Source organism: Scyliorhinus torazame, chromosome 11 (genome assembly GCF_047496885.1).
Source record: "Scyliorhinus torazame isolate Kashiwa2021f chromosome 11, sScyTor2.1, whole genome shotgun sequence".
Classification (NCBI taxonomy): Eukaryota; Metazoa; Chordata; class Chondrichthyes; order Carcharhiniformes; family Scyliorhinidae; genus Scyliorhinus; species Scyliorhinus torazame.
In genome coordinates, this window is record NC_092717.1 from 225,229,318 (window position 1) to 225,251,692 (window position 22,375).

A 22,375-nucleotide genomic window follows, 5' to 3' on the forward strand; every position below is an offset into this window, starting at 1 on the left:
GAAACACACGGCTGGGAGACCGGAAAGTCCCGCCCTATGTTCTTCCGCCGGAACTGAATTCCACCTGCCGCAAATCAGGAATAGACTCTCAGTCTTTGCATGGCAAGGATTGTGAGGGATTCGCTATGGCTGGCCACACTGCCCCCCCACCCCCCCCGCTCCCGCAACAGCACTTAACTCTGTTTGAAGTGGTCCAGGAGGTGTCAATCAAAGCTTGATGTTTGTAGGGGCAGTCGCTGGGGGGGGGGGTCATATTTAGGGGGTCTCTGTAGGTCACCCTCCGATGGACTTTGGGACAACTGCCTTAAAATGTTGCCCCCTTGGCTCACCGCAAGGCCCATTGTTCCGGGTACATGTTTGTCAGGCCCAGTAGTAATTGTCAGAGGACCGGAGAATCATGCAGATCTGGAAAATATGGTACCCCCATGATAAGTGGATGCATATGGGTCTTAATGACCCATTTGCGCGGGGCGTGAACCCCTATCTTGACAACAGCGGGGTGGGGAGCATTGGAAATGGATCGGTCCGATGGTTGACCGATTTCAGCAGCTGAAAACTGCTGATTTTCGGACTAACCATGTTTAGATCTGCATGACGTATAACCTTTGATGTGGCAGCTTATATAATGCCTTCTGGAAGTCTAGTAAGTACAGTACATCCACCGTTTTTTCCTTCTCCGTACCACATGTTACTTCAATGAACTCCCATGAAATTGGTTAAACATGATTTCCCGTCAGAAAACCATGACTACCTTAAATTATCCTAATTGTCCTTTTAATAATAATGCTTTTAATAATAACGTCTAACATGTTGAACTAATTGACCGGTAGTTTTCTGTCTCTCTTTTTATATAAAGGAGTTATGTTCTCTCTTTTCCAATCTAATGGAACCTTTCCCAAACCTCGGAGATTTTGTAAAATTAAAACCAACGCATCAGCTATCTCATTTGACCCTAGGATGAAATCCATCAGGACCTGGGGACTTGTCAGCCCTCTGCTCTGACAATTTGCTCAGTACCACTTCCCTCATAATTGTAATTTTCTTGATTTCCTTCCTCCCATTCCCTGACTTACAACTATTTCTGGGATGTTACTTATAATCCTCCATAGTGAAGTGGTCTTATATGCCATCTCCTTACTTTCCATGACTCACTTTCCAAACTCACTTTCTGTCAGACCAAGGCTGTTTGTTTGTTTTTTAAATATATTTTATTCCAAACACAGTAAGATAGAAACAACAAATGACACCTCAAAATAAACATGTTACACAACGTTTGTAAAGTTTTCCCCCTGTTTTTTGTCCCTAAACCCACCCCCCCCAGTGCTGACAAATAAGTTATCTTCTGACCCCCTAAGGCCGAATTGATTTTTTTCAAAGTCAAAATTTGTACAAAACCCCCAACCACGATGTGATCCCCAGAGGCCGTCGCCGGGCAATCAGAAAGGTGAAGGCCACGACATTGGCTCCCTTCTCCTCTATCAGCTCCGGCAAGTCCGACACCCCAGAAATCGCCTCAAAAGGGCATGGCGCCATCCTAACCCCCACTATCCTTGCCAAAGCCTCGAACACCGCCCTCCAGAAATCCTCCGGCTTTGCACTTCCCCAAAACATACGAGGATGGTTTGCTGGCCTCCCTCCCACACCTCTCACACAGTTCAAATTATTATATCTGGGACTTCTGGTGACGTCATATAAGAGCAAGACACATGAAAAGTGGCTCCCGGCAGGGTCTTTGTTTTTGATCCCTTTTACCCATTTTTTCAGCCACTATGTGTGGTGATCATCCGCTTTCATAGCCATCAAAGGAGAGAGAGGGTCTTGGAGTGGGTGAAAAGGATCCGGAACATTGATTGGGACGGGCACACGGTGCGGATATATCAGGGCATTAGAACTGAGCTGGTGAAGAGACGTGCGACCTTCAAGAGGTTGAAGGCCGTGTTTTACAGCAAGGGCATGCGATTTGGGATGGTGTACCCGGCACGACTGTGGGTCACATTGGACTCAAAAGACTACTTTTTCAACATGCCAGAGCAGGCAGAGGCCTTCATCAGAGAGAAGAAGTTTGGACCAGTGTGAGGAGGACTGTTTGGAACTATGTGTTTGCGCCAGCTGTAGCAGGTAAATGGGGAGATATAAGAGTATGGGGAGAAGGCTAGCTGCCTTTTTGTCCATCAGTTAAGGCAGCAAGAGGCTGCTAGAGAATGGTGCTGGAGCCGAGGGGTGGGTTAGTTTCCGCCCCAGAAAAGGTCAACGGGGTGTTTCGGTCTTCTACGAGAGGCTTCATAGGTCGGAGTGGCTTGAGGACGATCAGGGGATGATAGAGTTCTTAGAGGGGTTGGAGTTAGGAATTGCGGAAGGAGTTGGGAGGCGTGTGGTTGGAGGCGGTTTGCATCTTGGGAAAGATGCAGATGGGGAAGCCGCCGGGGTCAGATGGGTTTTATAAGAAGTTCTCGGATCAGCTGACCCCATTGTTGCTGGGGATATTTAATGATTCATTGGCATGGGGTTCCGTCCCGGAGACGTTGGGGCAAGCATCCATCTCCCTTCTAAGGATAAGGACTCCCAAGAGTGTCTGTCATACCAACCAATTTCTCTTCTCAATGTGGATGCAAAACTTTTGGTTAAGGTCTTGGCATTGAGGTTGGAGCCCTGTCTCCAGGATGTTGTGGGGGAAGATCAGACAGGCTTTGTGAAGGGCAGACTTGTGAGTTCCAATGTGAGGCTGTTATTTATTTATTTATTTAATCTTTATTGTCACAAGTAGGCTTACATTAACACTGCAATGAAGTTGTTGTGAAAATTCCCTAGTCGCCACATTCGGGCGCCTGTTCGGGTACACGTAGAATTCAGTGTGTCCAAATTGCCTAACAGCACGTCTTTCGGGACTTGTGGGAGGAAACCGGAGCACCCGGAGGAAGCCCACACAGACACGGGGAGAACGTGCAGACTCCGCACAGACAGTGACCCAGCCGGGAAAAGAACAGGGGACCCTGGAGCAGTGAAGTCACAGTGCTATCCACAGTGCTACTGTGCTGCCCATCTGACTTAGCGTAGTTCTTACACCAACGGTCGGGCTGGAACCGGGACCAGTGATAATAGTGTTTCTCGATGCAGAATAGGCGTTCGATAGCGTTGAATGGAGCGAGCTATGAGTTTGGGGTTCTGGTGAAGTTAGGGATAGGTCCTGGGTTTGTGTTGTGGGTGTGGCTGTTTCAATGCCGCCCAATGTTTCTACCCAAGGCTTTTTTTCGGGGGTTGGAGCGGCTCATAAAGGGTTTTATATGGGCGGGGAGAACTCTTCGAATTTGGAGGGGGGTTTGACGGAGTGAGAGGCAGGTGGTGAGATTGGTGCTGTCGACTTTGATGTTTTATTATTGGGCAGCCAATGCGAAGAAGATATTGGGTTGGTTTGGGGACCAGGACCAGGAGGTTATTTGGGTGCGGATGGAGTCAGGATCATGGAAGTGGTCGTGTTTGAAAGCGCTGGTGACGGCATCTCTGCCGTTTGTCCTAGCGAAATATTCTTTGAACCCGGTGGCCGCCTCCACGGTACAAATGTGGCTGCAACACAGTCAGCATTTTACGTTGAGGGTGGTGTCAAGGTGGGCCACTATCTGTAGGAACTATTTATTTGAACCGGTGAAATTGAATGCCACATTTGGGGGGTGGAAAGGTAAGGGACAGGAGAGGGTGAAAGACTTGTTCCTGGAAGGACGGTTTGCTTGCTGGGAACAATTGAAGGAGAAAGCAGGATTTGGGGGAGGGGGTGCAGATATCTTCAGGTGAGGAATTTTGCTCGGCGGGCATTTTCGACATCTATTTTGCTGGAAAGGATACTCTCCTATGTGGGGTCAGAGGAGGGCAGCACGTCAGGGGTATATGGATGGATCATGGGGGAAGAGCAGGTTTAGATAGAAGAAGTGAAGACCAGGTGGATGAGGAGCTGGGACCTATTTTGGAGGAGGCGGTGTGGAGTGGGTCCCTCCGCAAGGTAAATGCTATGTCATCCTGCACGAGGTTGATTTTGATGCGGCTCAAAATGGTGTTCAGGGCACACCAAGGCCAGGATGAGTCGATTTTTTTGAGGGGGTTGATGATAGATGATAGCTGTGAGCGGTGCTCAAGATGCCCAGTGAACCCCACGCACATTTTTTGGTCCTGCCCCAAGTGGAGGTTATTGGGGGTATGTTTCAACACCATATCAGCACTCCTGAACATTTGTGTAGAGCCCGTGTCCATTAGTAGCTATATTTGGGGTGTCGGACCAGCAGGAGTTGAGGACGGATGTGGGGGCAGATGTTCTGGCATTCGCATTGTTGCAGGTTCTGCTGAGTTGGAGGCAGGCGACACCATCTAGTGGCTAGGTGACTTGATTGAGTTTTTGCACCTTGAGAACATCAAGTTCACTATGAGGGGGAGAATCGATGGGTTCTATCATAGATGGTGGCAGTTCATATTGCACTTTAAGGATGTGGTCACTGTTAGCTGTTTGGTTGGGGGGGTGGAGAGGGGCGTTGTTCTATGTTTAATTTCTTTGGGGGCGGGGGTTGCCATAGCTGTCGGTAGGAGCCTTTTTCTATTATTGACATTACTGTTGTTTTGATTTGTATAAAATGTTAAAAGTTCAATAAAAATATTTTCAAAAAAATTATTATATCTTTATATTTCCTGTTTCGAACTGTATCTTACAGTGGTCAATAAGAATTTGTAGTGCTCGTTAGAAATTGAGTATTTTCCATTTTTATAATGTGACCAAGTTGGAAAAATTTGAGATAGTTGAATATTAATCTGCTTAAAAGATATTTTATCCAAATACAAAGTTGTAATTATACCTCCTAAGAATGATTTTATCTTAAATTCGAATGACCTTCAGTTTTGGCAAAGAGGCCCGTCATGCTTTTATGGAGATGATGGAGCAAGCTGAAAAATACACAGTTCTGATGTGTGTTTGTCATCCAGAATATGTAAGCTAGATGGACAAATCTTATTTTCTGATCCCAAGTTTGAACCCAAGAAAAATTAACCAAAAAGCTGATGAAGCATGTTTATTTGTTTTTTTTTCCTCAAAGTTCACAAGGTATAAATTACCAATACAATTTCTGATATGGTTCTTATTGTGCCTAGTATACCTGGATTTAATGGCAGTGAAGACGCCATTGCTTTGGAGCAGCTATTGGAAGGATTTGATCAACAAGACCAGGACCAGGTTTCTGCTATCTGTAATTCACCTCTATTCAAATACATGGATAATGATGTAAGCCTGGTTAACAATACTTTCTAAAGTGCTAATATTTTATGTTAGAACACATGTATGTAACAAATAGCAAGAACATAAAACAGTACAGCACAGAACAGGCCCTTCGGCTCTCGATGTTGTGCGAGCATTGTCCGAAAGATACCGCCATACAGTCCATCGGACCTGCTGCATCCGTCAGTAAGATTGTGGCTGATCTTCTACTTCCAAGTTCACTATCCTGCCCTATCCCTATACCCCTTAATTTCCTTAGATAAAACTCCACCAACCTCTACTCCACAGGATTTACAACCCTCTAAGTGAAGAAATTTCTCACGGTATCAGTCTTAAATGGCTGAATCCAGCAACTACAGACCAGTCAATTTAACATTGGTCCTGAGAAAGCTTTTAGAAAAGATAATTTGGGACAAAATTAACAGTCACTTGGACAAATGGGGAACAATTAAGACTAGCCAGCATAGATTTGTTAAAGACAAATCGTGTTAAGCTAGCTTGCTGGAGTTTTTTGATGAGGTTGTGCAGTTGATGTAATAAGATCCCTTATCCTGAGGCTGTGACCTACTAGTTATAGGCTGTGCAGTTAGGGAAAACAACTTCTCAACTTCTATAAAGCATTTAGATTCTATAAAGCATTTAGATAGTTACATGGGTAAGATGGGTATAGAGGGTTATGGGCCAAGTGCGGGCAACTGGGACTAGCTTAATGGTAAAAACTGGGCGGCATGGACTGGTTGGGCCGAAGGGCCTGTTTCCATGCTGTAAACTTCTATGATTCTAACACCTACCCCAACAATTCCTCTAATAATTTAATACATTTTATTGCTATAAAAAATGATGTGGTTTACTTCTGTAAAAATCCTGTGATTTATTTTCCATAATCTAATTTTTTTCACCAACACCTCTGACCCCCTGACCTTCAGACTAGCCTCCCTCGACCCTCCAACGCCCTCCATGACTCTGACACGCCCCCCTCCCTCCCCTGACCTTCTGACTCTACAAGACCTGACTTGGCCTCACCGCCCTGCCCTCCTCCTGTTCTGCCGTCGCCACCCTGCCTGACCTGCCAACTTACCTCAGTCGCACTCATTCACTAACGCACTGAACAGCTATTAAAATGCCCCAAAGCTTTTCAGTGTGTTTAGTGAATGAAGGTTTACCAGAATACGACAGCAAGTGCTGTTGAAAGTGGGTGCAGCTTGGCTTCCCCTGATGATCCTGCATGAAGAAGGACTCCGAGAACAGGTTGGTTCAGAGGTTCGGGACAGAAATGTGGAGCTCGACTTCCGGTTGCGGCTATGCGGAGCTAAGCCGCACGAATCGGCAGCTCCCGCGAAGACGGACTTTCGGGCTCGATAGAAGAGCCTCAACGGGACTTTTCACACAGCCAACCCGTGGGGAAGAGAGGAGAGAGGTCCCCCACTAACCTGTATGGACCGGACCCGCAGCGAAACGGCCAAAAAAACGGCACTGGAGCAGCGGGAGAAGAAGGGTAAAATAAACAAAATGGCGGCGGCCGGGGACAAAGAAGAGATGCAAGAATTCATCAAGCGCTGCTTCGAGTTGCTGCACAAGGAGATGGTGGCGCCTATGCTGGCAATAATTGAAGGACTTGGGGCAACCCAGAAAGCCCACGAGGTGAAGATCCAGGAGATCCAGGACAAAGTGAGTGAGAATGAGGACGGGCTCTTGGACCTGGCGGTGAGAGTGGAGTGGCACGAGGCGCTACGCAAGACGTGGGTGGGAAGACTCGAAGACCTGGAGAACAGGTCGAGGAGAAATAATCTGAGGATCCTGGGTCTCCCAGAAGGAGTGGAGGGGGCCGACGCTGCGGTTATGCGGGCACAATGATCGGGGCACTGATGGGCGCGGAGGCCCCCCCCCGGGGTTGCTGGAGCTGGAAGGGGCGCACCGGGTGCTGGCGAGGAAGCCCAAAGCAAACGAGCCGCCAAGGGCGATGGTGGTGAGATTTCACCGGTTCACAGACAGAGAGAGGGTCCTGAAATGGGCCAAGAAGGAGCGGAGCAGCAAGTGGGACAATGCTGAGATCAGAATATACCCGGACTGGAGCACGGAGGTCGCTAAGCGGAGAGCGGTTTCAACCGGGCCAAAGCGGTGCTGCATCGGAAAGGAGTGGAATTTGGAATGTTGCAGCCAGCGCGACTGTGGGTCACATATAACGGCCAACACTACTACTTCGAAATGCCATAAGAGGCGTGGATCTTTATATTAACTGAAAAGTTGGACTCTAATTGAGGGTTTGTGAGGGTGGGGGGTATTTGAGGGTTGAAGTATGATGGCGGTTGTATATAGGGGGGCAAGCACGCGCAGGGAATGTTATATGGGCTGGGGACGAGAGACAAGGCCGCAACAGAAGCTGCGTCGGGGGGGCGGGACAGGCTCTGGAAAGCACGGGTTTTTTCTCCCACGCGCGGGAAGAAAGGTGGGAGGGGGAGCAAAAAAGCTAGACAGGGATCTAGCGGGAGGGGGGGCGGGGGAGAAACAGGGTTGCTGCTGCACTGGCCGAATGGGAATGGGACACAGAAGAGGTGGCCGGGACGGAGGTGAGGGAGACGCAGACACGGGACTGGCCCAGAAAAGGAGATGGCTAGTCAGCGGTGGGGGGGTGGGTGAGAGCCCCTCCAATCCGGCTGATAATGTGGAACGTGAGGGGCCTGAACGGACCGGTGAAGAGGGCTCGAGTGTTCGCGCACTTGAAGGGACTGAAGGTAGACGTGGCTATGCTCCAAGAGACACACCTGAAGGTGGCGTTCCAGGTTAGGTTAAGAAGGGGATGGGTAGGACAGGTATTTCACGCGGGACTGGACGTGAAAAACAGAGGGGTGGCAATTCTGGTGGGAAAACATGTGTCATTTGAGGCCAAGATTATCGTAGCGGACAATGGAGGGAGATACGTGATGGTGAGTGGTAGGTTGCAAGGGACGTGGGTGGTGTTGGTAAATGTATACGCCCCGAACTGGGATGATGCTGGATTTATGAAGCGCATGTTGGGGCGCATCCCGGACCTGGCGGTAGGAGGACTGATAATGGGAGGGGACTTTAACACAGTGCTGGACCCAGCAGTAGACCGCTCCAGATCAAGGACGGGAAAGAGACCAGCGGCGGCCAGGGTGCTCAGGGGGTTTATGGACCAGATGGGGGGAGTGGACCCATGGAGGTTTGCAAGACCGCAGGCCAGGGAATTTTCTTTCTTCTCCCACGTGCACAAGGCATACTCCCGGATAGACTTCTTTGTGCTGGGCAGGGTGCTCATCCCGAGTGTGGAGGGGACGGAGTATTCGGCCATAGCCGTTTCGGACCATGCCCCGCACTGGGTGGAAGTGGGGCTGGGAGAGGAGAGGGACTAACGCCCGCTGTGGCGGTTGGATGTGGGACTGTTGGCAGATGAGGTGGTGTGAGAAAGGTACTTGGAGGCCAACGACAACGGGGAGGTACGAGTGGGGGTGGTATGGGAGGCGTTGAAGGCGGTGATCAGGGGAGAGCTAATCTCCATCAGGGCTCATAGGGAGAAGACAGAGGGCAGAGAAAGGGAGAGGTTAGTGGGGGAGATTTTGCGAGTGGACAGGAGATACGCAGAGGCCCCGGAGGAAAGATTACTTGGGGAAAGACGACGGCTCCAGACGGAGTTTGACCTGTTGACCACGGGGAAGGCGGAGGCACAGTGGAGGAAGGAGCAGGGGATGACCTACGAGTACGGGGAAAAGGCCAGTCGGATGCTGGCACACCAGCTCCGTAAGAGGGCGGCAGCGAGGGAAATAGGGGGAGTCAAAGATGGTGGGGGAGCCATGGCCCAGAGTGCAACGGAAATAAACAAGGTATTCAAGGCCTTCTATGAAGAGCTGTACAGATCCCAGCCCCCAGGGGGGGAAGAGGGGATGGGAAGATTCCTGGACCAACTGCGGTTCCCGAGGGTGGAGGAGCAAGAGGTGGCTGGTTTGGGGGCACCAATCGGGTTGGAGGAGCTGAGTAAGGGTTTGGGGAGCATGCAGGCGGGGAAGGCCCCGGGGCCGGACGGGTTCCCGGTGGAGTTCTATAGAAAATATGCGGACCTGTTGGCCCCGCTACTAGTGAGGACCTTTAACGAGGCAAGAGAGGAGGGGACCCTGCCCCCGACAATGTCGGAGGCGACAATTTCCTTGATTCTGAAGCGAGACAAGGACCCACAGCAATGTGGATCGTACAGGCCGATTTCGCTCCTTAATGTGGACGCTAAGCTATTGGCAAAAGTGCTGGCCACGAGGATTGAGGACTGTGTCCCGGGGGTGATACATGAGGACCAGACGGGATTTGTAAAGGGCAGGCAATTAAATACGAATGTGCGGCGGCTCTTAACGTGATAATGATGCCATCGGAGGAGGGAGAGGCAGAGATAGTGGCAGCCATGGACGCGGAAAAGGCCTTTGACCGAGTTGAGTGGGAGTACCTATGGGAGGTGTTGCGTAGGTTTGGATTCGGGGGAGGGTTTATTAGCTGGGTTAAGCTCCTTTACAGCGCCCCAGTGGCAAGTGTGGTGACGAACCGGCGGAGGTCGGAGTACTTTTGGCTGTACCGAGGAAAGTGGCAGGGGTGCCCTCTGTCCCCCCTGTTGTTTGCATTGGCGATCAAACCCTTGGCCATATCACTGAGGGAGTCTAATAAATGGAGGGGGGTGGTCCGCGGGGGAGAAGAGCATCGGGTGTCGCTATACGCGGACGACCTGCTGCTGTATGTGGCGGACCCAATGGAGGGGATGGTGGAGGTCATGCAGACTTTGAGGGAGTTTGGGGAGTTCTCGGGCTATAAGCTCAATGTAGGGAAGAGCGAGCTTTTTGTACTACAGGCAGGGGACCAAGAAAGAGGGATAGGGGACCTACCGCTGAGGAGGGCGGAGGGGAGTTTTCGGTATCTAGGGATCCAGATAGCCAGGAGCTGGGGGGTCCTACACAAACTGAATCTGACGAGGTTGGTGGACCAAATGGAGGTGGACTTTAAAAGATGGGACATGTTGCCGCTCTCGTTGGCGGGTAGAGTGCGGTCGGTAAAAATGGTGGTCCTTCCGAGGTTTTTGTTTGTGTTCCAGTGCCTCCCCATCGTGATCACCAAAAAGGCTTTTTCAAGAGAGTAGGTAGGAGTATTATGGAGTTTGTGTGGGCGAACAAAACCCCCAGGGTAAGGAGAGGGTTCCTGGAGCGCAGTAGGGACCGAGGAGGGCTGGCGCTGCCAAACCTAGGGAGCTACTACTGGGCAGCAAACGTGGCGATGATCCGTAAGTGGGTTATGGAGGGAGAGGGCGCGGCGTGGAAGAGGATGGAGATGGCGTCCTGCAAAGGAACGAGCTTGGGGGCGCTGGTGACGGCACCGTTGCCGCTCTCGCCATCAAAGTACACCACGAGCCCGGTGGTGGCGGCAACGTTAAGGATCTGGGGCCAGTGGAGACGGCATAGGGGTGCAGTGGGAGCCTCGGTGTGGTCCCCGATCAGGGTTAACCACCGGTTTGTCCCGGAGAAGATGGACAGGGGGCTCCAGGGCTGTCACCGGGCGGGGATTAGAAGAATGGGGGACCTGTTCATCGACGGGACATTTGCGAGCCTAGGGGAACTGGAGGAGAAGTTTGAGCTACCCCCGGGAAATGCATTCAGATATATGCAGGTGAGGGCTTTTGTGAGGCGACAGGTCAGGGAATTCCCGCTGCTCCCGACACAGGAAATTCAAGACAGGGTGATCGTGGGTGTATGGGTCGGGGAGGGCAAGGTTTCGGCAATACACCAAGAGATGAAAGAAGAGGGGAAACGCTAGCAGAAGAGTTGAAGGGTAAATGGGAGGAGGAGCTGGGGGAGGAGATCGAGGAAGGTTTGTGGGCTGATGCCCTGGGTAGGGTCAATTCCTCCTCCTCATGTGCCAGGCTCAGCCTGATACAATTTAAGGTGGTTCACAGAGCGCACTTGACGGGGGCGAGGTTGAGTAGGTTCTTTGGGGTAGAGGACAGATGTGGAAGGTGTTCAGGGAGTCCGGCGAACCATGTCCATATGTTTTGGTCATGCCCGGCACTGGAGGGGTTCTGGAGAGGAGTGGCGGGAGCAATATCTCAGGTGGTGAAAGTCCGGGTCAAGCCAAGCTGGGGGCTAGCAATAGTTGGAGTAGTGGACGAGTCGGGAGTGCAGGAAGCGAACGAGGCCGGCATTCTGGCCTTTGCGTCCCTAGTAGCCCGGCGAAGGATCTTGCTAATGTGGAAGGAGGCGAAGCCCCCTAGCGTGGAGGCCTGGACAAACGACATGGCTGGGTTCATAACGTTGGAAAGGATTAAGTTTGCCTTAAGTGGGTCTGCGCAGGGGTTCTACAGGCAGTGGCAACCGTTCCTAGGCTACCTCGCGGAGCGTTAGAGGAAGGTCGGTCAGCAGCATTAGCAACCCTGGGGGGGAGGGGGGGAACGAGAGATTGCTTGAGGGGATGACGAGCGGGGGATAACATGGAGGGTTGGGAAACTGGCACGAACGGGCGAGAGCCAGTGTATAAAGCTCTGTAAATATATCATCTTACCATGTATAAATCTTGCTCAGGGCGATTTTGTGTTACTTTGTTACCGGGGGGGGTTGGTATTTATTGTTTGTAAGGGGAAAAAATTGTTTTGTTTTGTTAAAAAACTTTAATAAATATATTTTTGTTAAAAAGAAATGTGGAGCTCCAGCATTGGATAAGAAAATAGAAACAATTGGCAATCTGATCGTGACTGCTGCTGTCAGAGTATTTGGCCCAATGAACTTTGAGGCAGCGCAGTTCAGATTCGCCAAAATCAGTTGTTCCAAAAGATCGACTTTTACTAAAAATCATGCACGTAATGTTTCATTAAATAATGTTACTTCCTGTGAATTGTTGTAGAATGAAGGTTTTATGGCAGCTTAACAGCTAATGGACATTGACATGACATAATGGTATTTCTATCTTCAGATACCATGTGAAAATTAATTGAATCAAAACAATTTGCTTCATGAATATTATGAAGAACCCTAATGTCCATATGGGTAACATGTGAGACTCTGCATAAAGAACTCTGATTATAATTTATCCTGTGCTCCCAATGTTTCTTTCTACAGAAAAAGCTGTTGCCTTCTGAAAATAATTCCATGATTTATGTGTGCCCTGCCAAATACCTAGCATGGCAAATATCTTCTGAGGTGACTTCAAAGCTTTATATGATGGCCACTTTCATTTTTATGTGAAATGCTGTCCCTGATGCGCATGCCTTATATGTATTATTGTGTAGCATATGGCATGGTTCAGTAGGTTGTAAAGCAGAGACCAATAAATAATAATAGGTTGGTGAAGAGAGTGGGGCCAATTAGTGACCAAATTGTGGATTTATGCATGGAGGTAGGGAGAATGGCTGAGGTGCTAAATTAGTGCTTTGTATCTATCTTTACAAAGTTAAGAAGTTGCAAATCATGGTGAAAGAAGAGATATACTAAAAATTGATAAAGAGGAGGTATTGGAAGTGCTGGCTGTGCTTAAAAGCTGTTAAATCACCACGGATGGATGAGACACATCTGAGTAACTGAGGAAGGTAAGGGTGGAAATGGCAGTGGCACTGATCATAATCTTCCAATCCTCCTTAGATACAGGGGTGGTACCAGAGGACCCTTATTCAAAAGTAGTGTGGGGATGAACCCAGCAACTACAGACCGGTCAATTTAACATTGGTCCTGAGAAAGCTTTTAGAAAAGATAATTTGGGACAAAATTAACAGTCACTTGGACAAATGGGGATCAATTAAGACTAGCCAGCATAGATTTGTTGAAGACAAATCGTGTTCAGCTAGTTTGCTGGAGTTTTTTGATGAGGTTGTGCAGTTGATGTAATGTATACAGACTTCAAAAAGGCATCTGACAAACTGCCAGATACCAGGCCTGTCAACAAAGTTGAAGGCCATGGAATAAAACAGACAGTGGCAGTGTGGATACAAAGTTGGCTGAGCAGTGTTGGACAGTTGTTTTTTGGACTGGAAGAAGATGTATAGTGGGATTCTCCAGACGTCAGTGTTGGGATCAGTGCTTCTTTTGATCTGTATTGACCTTTGGTGTTCAGGGCACAGTTTCAAAATTGACTGAAAACTTGGGAAGTATTGGAGTATGTCTCCTTGGAGAAGAGCTGATTAAAAGGAGATTTGTATAGGTTTTCAAAATCTTAAGAGGATGGGACAGAATAGATAGGGAGCAACTGTTCCCATTGGCGGAAGGATCAAGATGGTCGGCACGGTAGCACAGTGGTTAGCATTGTGGCTTCACAACGCCAGGGACCTGGGTTCGATTCCTGACTTGAGTCACTGTCTGTGCGGGTGTCCATGTTCTCCCTGTGTCTGCGTGGGTTTCCTCCGGGTGCTCCAGTTTCCTCCCACAAGTCCCGAAAGACGTGCTTGTTAGGTGAATTGAACATTCTGAATTCTCCCTCTGTGTACCCGAACAGGCGCCGGAATGTGGCCACTAGGGAATTTTCACAGTAACTTCATTGCAGTGTTAATGTAAGCCTACTTGTGACAATAATAAAGATTATTATTATGAACCGTAGGACACTTATTTAATGTGACTGGCAAAAGAAGCAAAGATGACATGAAAAAATTATTTTCATGCAGTACTTGGTTAAGATCTGGAACGCTCTACCTCAGAATGTGGTGGAGGCAGATTTAACTGAGACCTCCAAAAGAGAACTTGATAATTTTCTGAAGAAAAACAAATTCTAGGGCTATGGGGAAAAGGTGGGGGAGTGGAACTAGGTGAGTTCCTCTTGCAGTGAGCTACCATGGATATGATGGACTGAATGGCCACCTCCTGTGCTGTAACCATTGCATGATTCTGTGAACAAGCAGATCTCTTCTGCCAATAACAGGCCGAGGATAAAGTATTGCCAACTGCCACCAGTTGAACCTTCTTGGTTTTCATGAGTTTGCATGACGAGAACTGACAATTATTGGCTGAAAATAATCTTAAATTGTGTGTATATTAGAAAAAAAATTACTGTCACCAAATTAAACATTTGAGCATTTTCTGTACCTAAGATTATTTAATCATTTTTTCTAGTATGCCAAATTGTCTCTAAGTTTGAGAGTCCCTGGAGGCGGAACAAAAAAGAAGTCACCTGAATCTCAGCAAGAAGCTGGAGAATCTGCACAAAATGCAACTGGTACTGTTAATGAAGAGGACGACGAGTACTCCTCTGGATTGTGCTAGTTATGGACAGATCTCTTATTTGACCTGTTTTAGGTCAAATTGAGTTGCTTAGAAGTGAAGGCCAAAGCTCAAAACAATCCAGACTTGTCTTTAGCTGCCAACCGTTAACCTGCGAGATTCTGGGTTGCATACGAATTGCTTGAGAACCAGATTGATTTAAAAATGACATTGTGAAGCATTTAAGCTTGGTGACAACATTTAGATTGGCTAATTCTGCATTATGTACAATTTAGATAACCTTATGTGTGCTTTTTTGTTTTGTAAATGTAATCTTAAAGGTACAATTTCTTCTGGTTCTACCTAGACGATTTTAAATTGGTGTAAAGAAATCTTGCTCTAAAGAACACTTTCTTTTTAAAGACTTCTGAACATATATCACACTACCCCAAATTAATGCAGTTTATTTATTGTACCAGCGCAACAACAGATTTGTTTTTTGTCTAGTAAGACTTTGAGGACGTTGAATAATGACACGGAACTTTTGGAAGATTATAAAATGGGAGAAGTTTAAAAGTATGTTCAGAATTAACATTGTAGCTTTGAAATACTATTGCACACAGTTAGCAAAATGATACGTACCATTAAGGCTGGATCTCGCTACCATTAAAGTGTTCCTTTTACACTTAATCCTGTGATGTGGAAACATATGCTTAAAAGTTTAAATACTTGTACATGTTAAATAGAATTCCGTATTTATGATCTATCATGTATATATGTGTTGCCTAAATCAAGTGATAATGTGCATGCTTCGGCAATTGTTAATATATCCTATGAAACTGGAGTACAAACTTGCAGAAAGCTTTTTGAAAGTGCATTTTCAATCTTAGTCATTTTAACTTAAACCAACACTATAATGCAACTCGCCATGTTGATGCAAATGATAAATTAAATATTGTAAAAGGAACAAGGTTGTAATTCCCTGAGCTTGCTGCCACTGAGAAAATAAGGCCAGTGGGTCAGGAAATACTTGTTGATGTTCTTTATCTGTGTTTGTCAATGGTGTCACAGTGCAAACCTGAAAAGCTGCTTTGTTCTGTATACAGGTTTTGAAATTTGTCCAAAGTAAAGTATTGTACTCACCTGGATTGGTTTTTTTTTACTGCTAACTGCTTTACTGAATCTGTTGCAATTCACTTTACTCATGCTTGGCACAAAGAGTCGCTTCTTGTATTTGTCAAAATTTGAAGAGGTTTCTGAGCACATTGATAATTAAACCAGGTTTTAAAACAATGGTACATCTTGATCAGTAAATAATTGATTTAATAATGTTTTTCAACTTGTCCAGGCTTCATATATACAATTACTCCTAAATTCGTTCACTTGTTTTCAGACTGATTTTCAAATTAAAGCACTGCCCTATATCATGCCAAGTTATTTTTAATATATCAGAGCCATTAAGAAATGATGTTTGACAGCTTTCATTTCTTCTTGATTGGAACCTACAAAAGTAAATATGTTGCCTTCAAAAGATCCATGGTTACTTATGGTCAAAAGGTAATTGGGTTGTTCAAACCTTTTTAAGCTGGAGAAAATTTAGGTTGTTACATCCCCAGACAGAATTCTATACGATTATTTAAACCAAACACCCATCCACTGGAAAGTAATTAACAAGCTAGTACACATTTTGGCCACGTTACATTTGAATGAATTTTACGAGGTAAAAACTATATAGCTGTAAACAGAATGAATCCCTCCGTCCATCATCTGTGTTTCAAGCCTCTCCAGCAATTGTCTAAACATTCAGAGAGTCATGAACTTACCAGAGATGAAGACCGGAGACTTATTAAAGATTAATAGAGTTCATCTACCCTCGCTGGCCAGTTACATCTCTTGCTGACTGAGATGACATGACATTGTGTGGCAGGAATTAATTCTTTCTTGATATGCAACGACAGGTACGTGGAGTAAAGAATTTGAATGAGTGGTAAATATATTTGTGTTTTATGGAATAAGTCAATTAATTTTGATGAAAGTGTTACCCAAGGCCACACCTCCACCCTATCCCCATAACCCAGCAACCCCACCAACCTTTTTTTTTTTTGGACACTAACGGCAATTTAGCATGGCCAATCCACCTAACCTGCACATCTTTGGACTGTGGGAGGAAACGGGAGCACCCGGAGGAAACCCATGCATACACGGGGAGAACATGCATACTCCGCACAGACAGTGACTCAAGCCGGGAATCGAACCTGGGACTCTGGACCTGTAAAGCAACTGTGCTCACCACTGTGCTATTAACATAGAGGTGAAATATACCGTAAATGGCTAAAACTCTGAGTAATATAGAAAGTCAGAGAGATCTGGGCGTGCATGTCCCCAGATCTTTGAAAGTGGCAACACAAGTGGACAAGGTGGTCAAGAATGCATACGGAATGCTTGCTTTCATTGGACAGGGCATCGAGTATAAAACTGGCAAGTTATGCTACAGTTGTATAGAACCGGGGTTAGGCCGCACTTGAAACATTGTGTATAATTCTGGATAGCCACACTACCAGAAGGATGTGGAGGCTTCGGAGAGGGTGCAGAGGAGGTTTACTAGGATATTGCCTGGTCTGGATGGTGTTAGTTATGCGAAGAGGCTGAATAGACTGATTGTTTTAATTAGAACGACAGAGGTGAGGGGAGACCTGATAGAGGTCTACAAGATTATAAGGGGCATGGATAGAGTGGATGGGCAGGCACTCTTTCCCAGGGTGGAGGGGTCAGTCACCAGGAGGCATAGATTCACGGTCAGCGGGACAAAGTTTAGAGGAGATGTGTGAGGCACGTATTTTTTACACACGGTGGTGAATGCCTGGAATGTGTTGTAAGAGAAGGCTGTGGAAGCAGATACATTAACGGCATTCAAAAGACATCTCAACAAATACATGGATAAGAAGGGTACAGATGGATACGGAACTAGGAAGTGCTGAGGGCTTTTGCCAAGGGTGGTGGTATGACCCGTACAGGCTTGGAGGGTAAAGGGCCTTTTCCTGTGCTTCTTTGTTCCATAAATAACAGTGGACCCGGCACTAATCCCACAGGCCTCTCAATTTGAAAAACAACCCTCTACAACCACCCTTTGTCTTCTGTCGTCAAGCCAATTTTGTATCCAATTGGCTACCTCACCCTGGATCCCGTGAGATTTAACCTTATGGAACAATGAAACCTTGGCAAAGGTGTTACTAAAGTCCATGTAGACAATTTCAACTGCACTGCTCTCATCAACCTTCTTGGTTACTCCTTCAAAAAACTCAATCAAATTCATGAGACATGAGTTTCAAAGAACAAAGAAATGTACAGCACAGGAACAGGCCCTTCGGCCCTCCAAGCCCGTGCCGACCATGTTGCCCGACTAAACTACAATCTTCTACACTTCCTGGGTCCGTATCCTTCTATTCCCATCCTATTCATATATTTGTCAAGATGCCCCTTAAATGTCCCTATCGTCCCTGCTTCCACTACCTCCTCCGGTAGCGAGTTCCAGGCACCCATTACCCTCTGCGTAAAAAACTTGCCTCGTACATCTACTCTAAACCTTGCCCCTCTCACCTTAAACCTATGCCCCCTAGTAATTGACCCCTGTACCCTGGGGAAAAGCCTCTGACTATCCACTCTGTCTATGCCCCTCATAATTTTGTATACCTCTATCAGGTCTCACCTCAACCTCCTTCGTTCCAGTGAGAACAAACCGAGTTTATTCAACCGCTCCTCATAGCTAATGCCCTCCATACCAGGCAACATTCTGGTAAATCTCTTCTGCACCCTCTCTAAAGCCTCCACATCCTTCTGGTAGTGTGGCGACCAGAATTGAACACTATCCTCCAAGTGTGGCCTAACTAAGGTTCTATACAGCTGCAACATAGAACAATACAGCGCAGTACAGGCCCTTCGGCCCACGATGTTGCACCGAAACAAAAGCCATCTAACCTACACTATGCCATTATCATCCATATGTTTATCCAATAAACTTTTAAATGCCCTCAATGTTGGCGAGTTCACTACTGTAGCAGGTAGGGCATTCCACGGCCTCACTACTCTTTGCGTAAAGAACCTACCTCTGACCTCTGTCCTATATCTATTACCCCTCAGTTTAAAGTTATGTCCCCTCGTGCCAGCCATATCCATCCGCGGGAGAAGGCTCTCACTGTCCACCCTATCCAACCCCCTGATCATTTTGTATGCCTCTATTAAGTCTCCTCTTAACCTTCTTCTCTCCAACGAAAACAACCTCAAGTCCATCAGCCTTTCCTCATAAGATTTTCCCTCCATACCAGGCAACATCCTGGTAAATCTCCTCTGCACCTGCTCCAAAGCCTCCACGTCCTTCCTCATGACTTGCCAATTCTTATACTCAATGCCCCGGCCAATGAAGGCAAGCATGCCGAATGCCTTCTTGACTATCTTCTCCACCTGTGTTGCCCCTTTCAATGACCTGTGGACCTGTACTCCTAGATCTCTTTGACTTTCAATACTCTTGAGGGTTCTACCATTCACTGTATATTCCCTACCTGCATTAGACCTTCCAAAATGCATTACCTCACATTTGTCCGCATTAAACTCCATCTGCCATCTCTCCGCCCAAGTCTCCAGACAATCTAAATCCTGCTGTATCCTCCGACAGTCCTCATCGCTATCCGCAATTCCACCAACCTTTGTGTCGTCTGCAAACTTACTAATCAGACCAGTTACATTTTCCTCCAAATCATTTATATATACTACAAAGAGCAAAGGTCCCAGCACTGATCCCTGTGGAACACCACTGGTCACAGCCCTCCAATTAGAAAAGCATCCCTCCATTGCTACTCTCTGCCTTCTATGGCCTAGCCAGTTCTGTATCCACCTTGCCAGCTCACCCCTGATCCCGTGTGACTTCACCTTTTGTACTAGTCTACCATGAGGGACCTTGTCAAAGGCCTTGCTGAAGTCCATATAGACAACATCTACTGCCCTATCTGCATCAATCATCTTAGTGACCTCCTCGAAAAACTCTATCAAGTTAGTGAGACACGACCTCCCCTTCACAAAACCGTGCTGCCTCTCACTAATACGTCCATTTGCTTCCAAATGGGAGTAGATCCTGTCTCGAAGAATTCTCTCCAGTAATTTCCCTACCACTGAAGTAAGGCTCACCGGCCCGTAGTTCCCGGGATTATCCTTGCTACCCTTCTTAAACAGAGGAACAACATTGGCTATTCTACAGTCCTCCGGGACATCCCCTGAAGACAGCGAGGATCCAAAGATTTCTGTCAAGGCCTCAGCAATTTCCTCTCCAGCCTCCTTCAGTATTCTGGGGTAGATCCCATCAGGCCCTGGGGACTTATCTACCTTAATATTTTTTAAGACACCCAACACCTCGTCTTTTTGGATCACAATGTGACCCAGGCTATCTACACCCCCTTCTCCAGACTCAACATCTACCAATTCCTTCTCTTTGGTGAATACTGATGCAAAGTATTCATTTAGCACCTCGCCCATTTCCTCTGGCTCCACACATAGATTCCCTTGCCTATCCTTCAGTGGGCCAACCCTTTCCCTGGCTACCCTCTTGCTTTTTATGTACGTGTAAAAAGCCTTGGGATTTTCCTTAACTTCCACTCACAAAGCCATTTTGACTGTCCCTAATCAGTCCTTACCTCTCTAAATGCCTGTAGATCCTGTCTCTCAGAATACCTTCTAACAACTAACCACCAAAGACATTAGGCTCACCGCTCTGTAGTTCCCAGGCTTTTCCCTGCGGCCCTTAAACAAAGGCGCAACATGTGCTACCCTCCAATCTTCAGGTACCTCACCTGTGGCTGTCGACGATTCAAATATCTCTGCTAGGGGACCCGCAATTTCCTCCCTAGCCTCCCACAATGTCCTGGGGTACACAGGCGTTTTTGTGGCTGCAATTGTGAATCCAGGATGGTGAATTGCCTCCCTGGTCACAAGATCAAGGATGTCACTTGCTGCAATAATTTTACAAAAACTATCCTACCACCTTCCTTGATTGAGGAATACCCATGTATCTCTGCTCCTGCCTCTCCCCCCCCCCCCTTTAGAATTGTACCTTTTCTTTACAAAATGGCTGCCAGTATTGCACTATGCATGCTGTTCCAATACAGCTACAACGCTGGCATCTAGCCAGTAATGTGGAAAATTGTCCAGGTGTGCCCTGTACACAAGAAACAGGACAAATCCAACCCAGCCAATTACCGCCCCATCAGTCTACTCTTCATCATCAGCAAATTGATGAAAGGAGTCATCAACAGTGCTATGAAGTGGCACTTACTCAGCAATAACCTGCTCACGGACGCTCAGTTTCGGTTCCACCAGGGTCACTCAACTCCTGACCTCATTACAGCCTTGTTCAAACATGTACAAAAGAGCTGAATGCCAGAGGTGAGATGAGAGTGACTTGCCTTGACATCAAGGCAGCATTTGACCGAGTATGGCCTCAAGGAACCTTAGCAAAACTGGAGTCAATGGGAATCAGGAAGAAAAGTCTCCACTGGTTGGAATTATACCTGGCACAAAGGAAGGTGATTGGAGGTCAAACATCTCAGCTCCAGGATATCGCTGCAGGAGTTCCTCAGGTTAGTGTCCTAGGACCAACCATAAGACATCGGAGCAGAATTAGGCCACTCGGACCATCGAGTCTGCTCCGCCATTCAATCATGGCTGATATTTTTCTCATCCCCATTCTCCTGCCTTCTCCCCATAACCCCTGATCCCTTTATTAATCAAAAACCTATCCATCTCTGCCTTAAAGACACTCAGTGATTTGGCCTCCACAGTCTTCTGTGGTAAAGAGTTCCACAGATTCACCACCCTCTGGCTGAAGAAATTCCCCCTCACCTCTGTTTTAAAGGATGTCCCTTTAGTCTGAGTTTGTGTCCTCTGGTTCTAGTTTTTCCTACAAGTGGAAACATCCTCTCCACGTCCACAATCCAGGCCTCGCAGTATCCTGTAAGTTTCAATAAGATTCCCCCTCATCCTTCTAAACGCCCAACGAATACAGCCCCAGAGTCCTCAACCGTTCCTCATACAACAAGCTCTTCATTCCAGGGATGATTCCTGTGAACCTCCTCTGGACCCTTTCCAAGGCCAGCACATCCTTCCTTAGATATGGGGCCCAAAACTGCTCACAATGTTCCAAATGGTGCCTGACCAAAGCCTTATACAGCCTCAGAAGTACATCCCTGTTCTTATATTCTAGCCCTCTCGACATGGATGCTTCATCAATGACCTCCCTTCCATCATAAGGTCAGAAGTGGGGCTGTTTGCGGATGACTGCACAATGTTCAGCAACATTCGCGGCGACTCAGATAATGAAGCAGTCCATGTCCAAATGCAGCAAGACCTGGACAATATCCAGGCTTGGGCTGACAAGTGGCAAGTAACATTTGTGCCACACAAGTGCCAGGAGATTACCATCTCTTACAAGAGAGGATCTAGCCACCACCCCTTGATATTCAATGGCATTACCAATGCTGAATCCTCCACAATCAACATCCTGGGGGTTACCATTGATCAGAAACTGAACTGGACTAGCCATATTAATACTGTGGCTACCAGGGCAGGTCGAAGGCTACGAATCCTACGGCGAGTAACTCACTTCCTGATCCCCCAAAACCTGTCCACCATCTACAAGGCATAAGTCAGGAGTGTGATGGAACACTCTCCACTTGCCTGGATGAGTGCAGCTCTAACAACACTCAAGAAGTTTGACAGTTACACGGGCAGGGTTGGTATAGAGGGATATGGGACAAATGCGGGAAGTGGGACTGGCTTAGTGATAGAAACTGGGCAGCATGGACAAGATGGCCCGAAGGGCCTGTTTCCATACTGTAAACATCTATGACTCTATGATCATCCAGGACAAGCCTGCTTGATTGCTCCTTGTTCCACAAACATTTAAACCTTCCACTACCGACGAACA

At 47.2% G+C, this 22,375-nt stretch overlaps 1 protein-coding gene across 2 annotated transcripts in view; it reads left to right on the top strand.

Moving 5' to 3' along the window:
- napgb (N-ethylmaleimide-sensitive factor attachment protein, gamma b) overlaps positions 1–15,554 on the top strand; it is a 166,853-nt gene extending 151,299 nt beyond the window's left edge. For both annotated transcript variants that reach the window (XM_072468374.1, XM_072468375.1), the window contains exons 11-12: positions 5,125–5,254; positions 14,320–15,554. In XM_072468374.1, coding sequence (XP_072324475.1) covers positions 5,125–5,254; positions 14,320–14,469 — 280 coding nt within the window. In that variant the 3' untranslated portion in view covers positions 14,470–15,554. The remainder of the gene's footprint in view (positions 1–5,124; positions 5,255–14,319) is intronic.
- Positions 15,555–22,375: the final 6,821 nt, after the last annotated feature.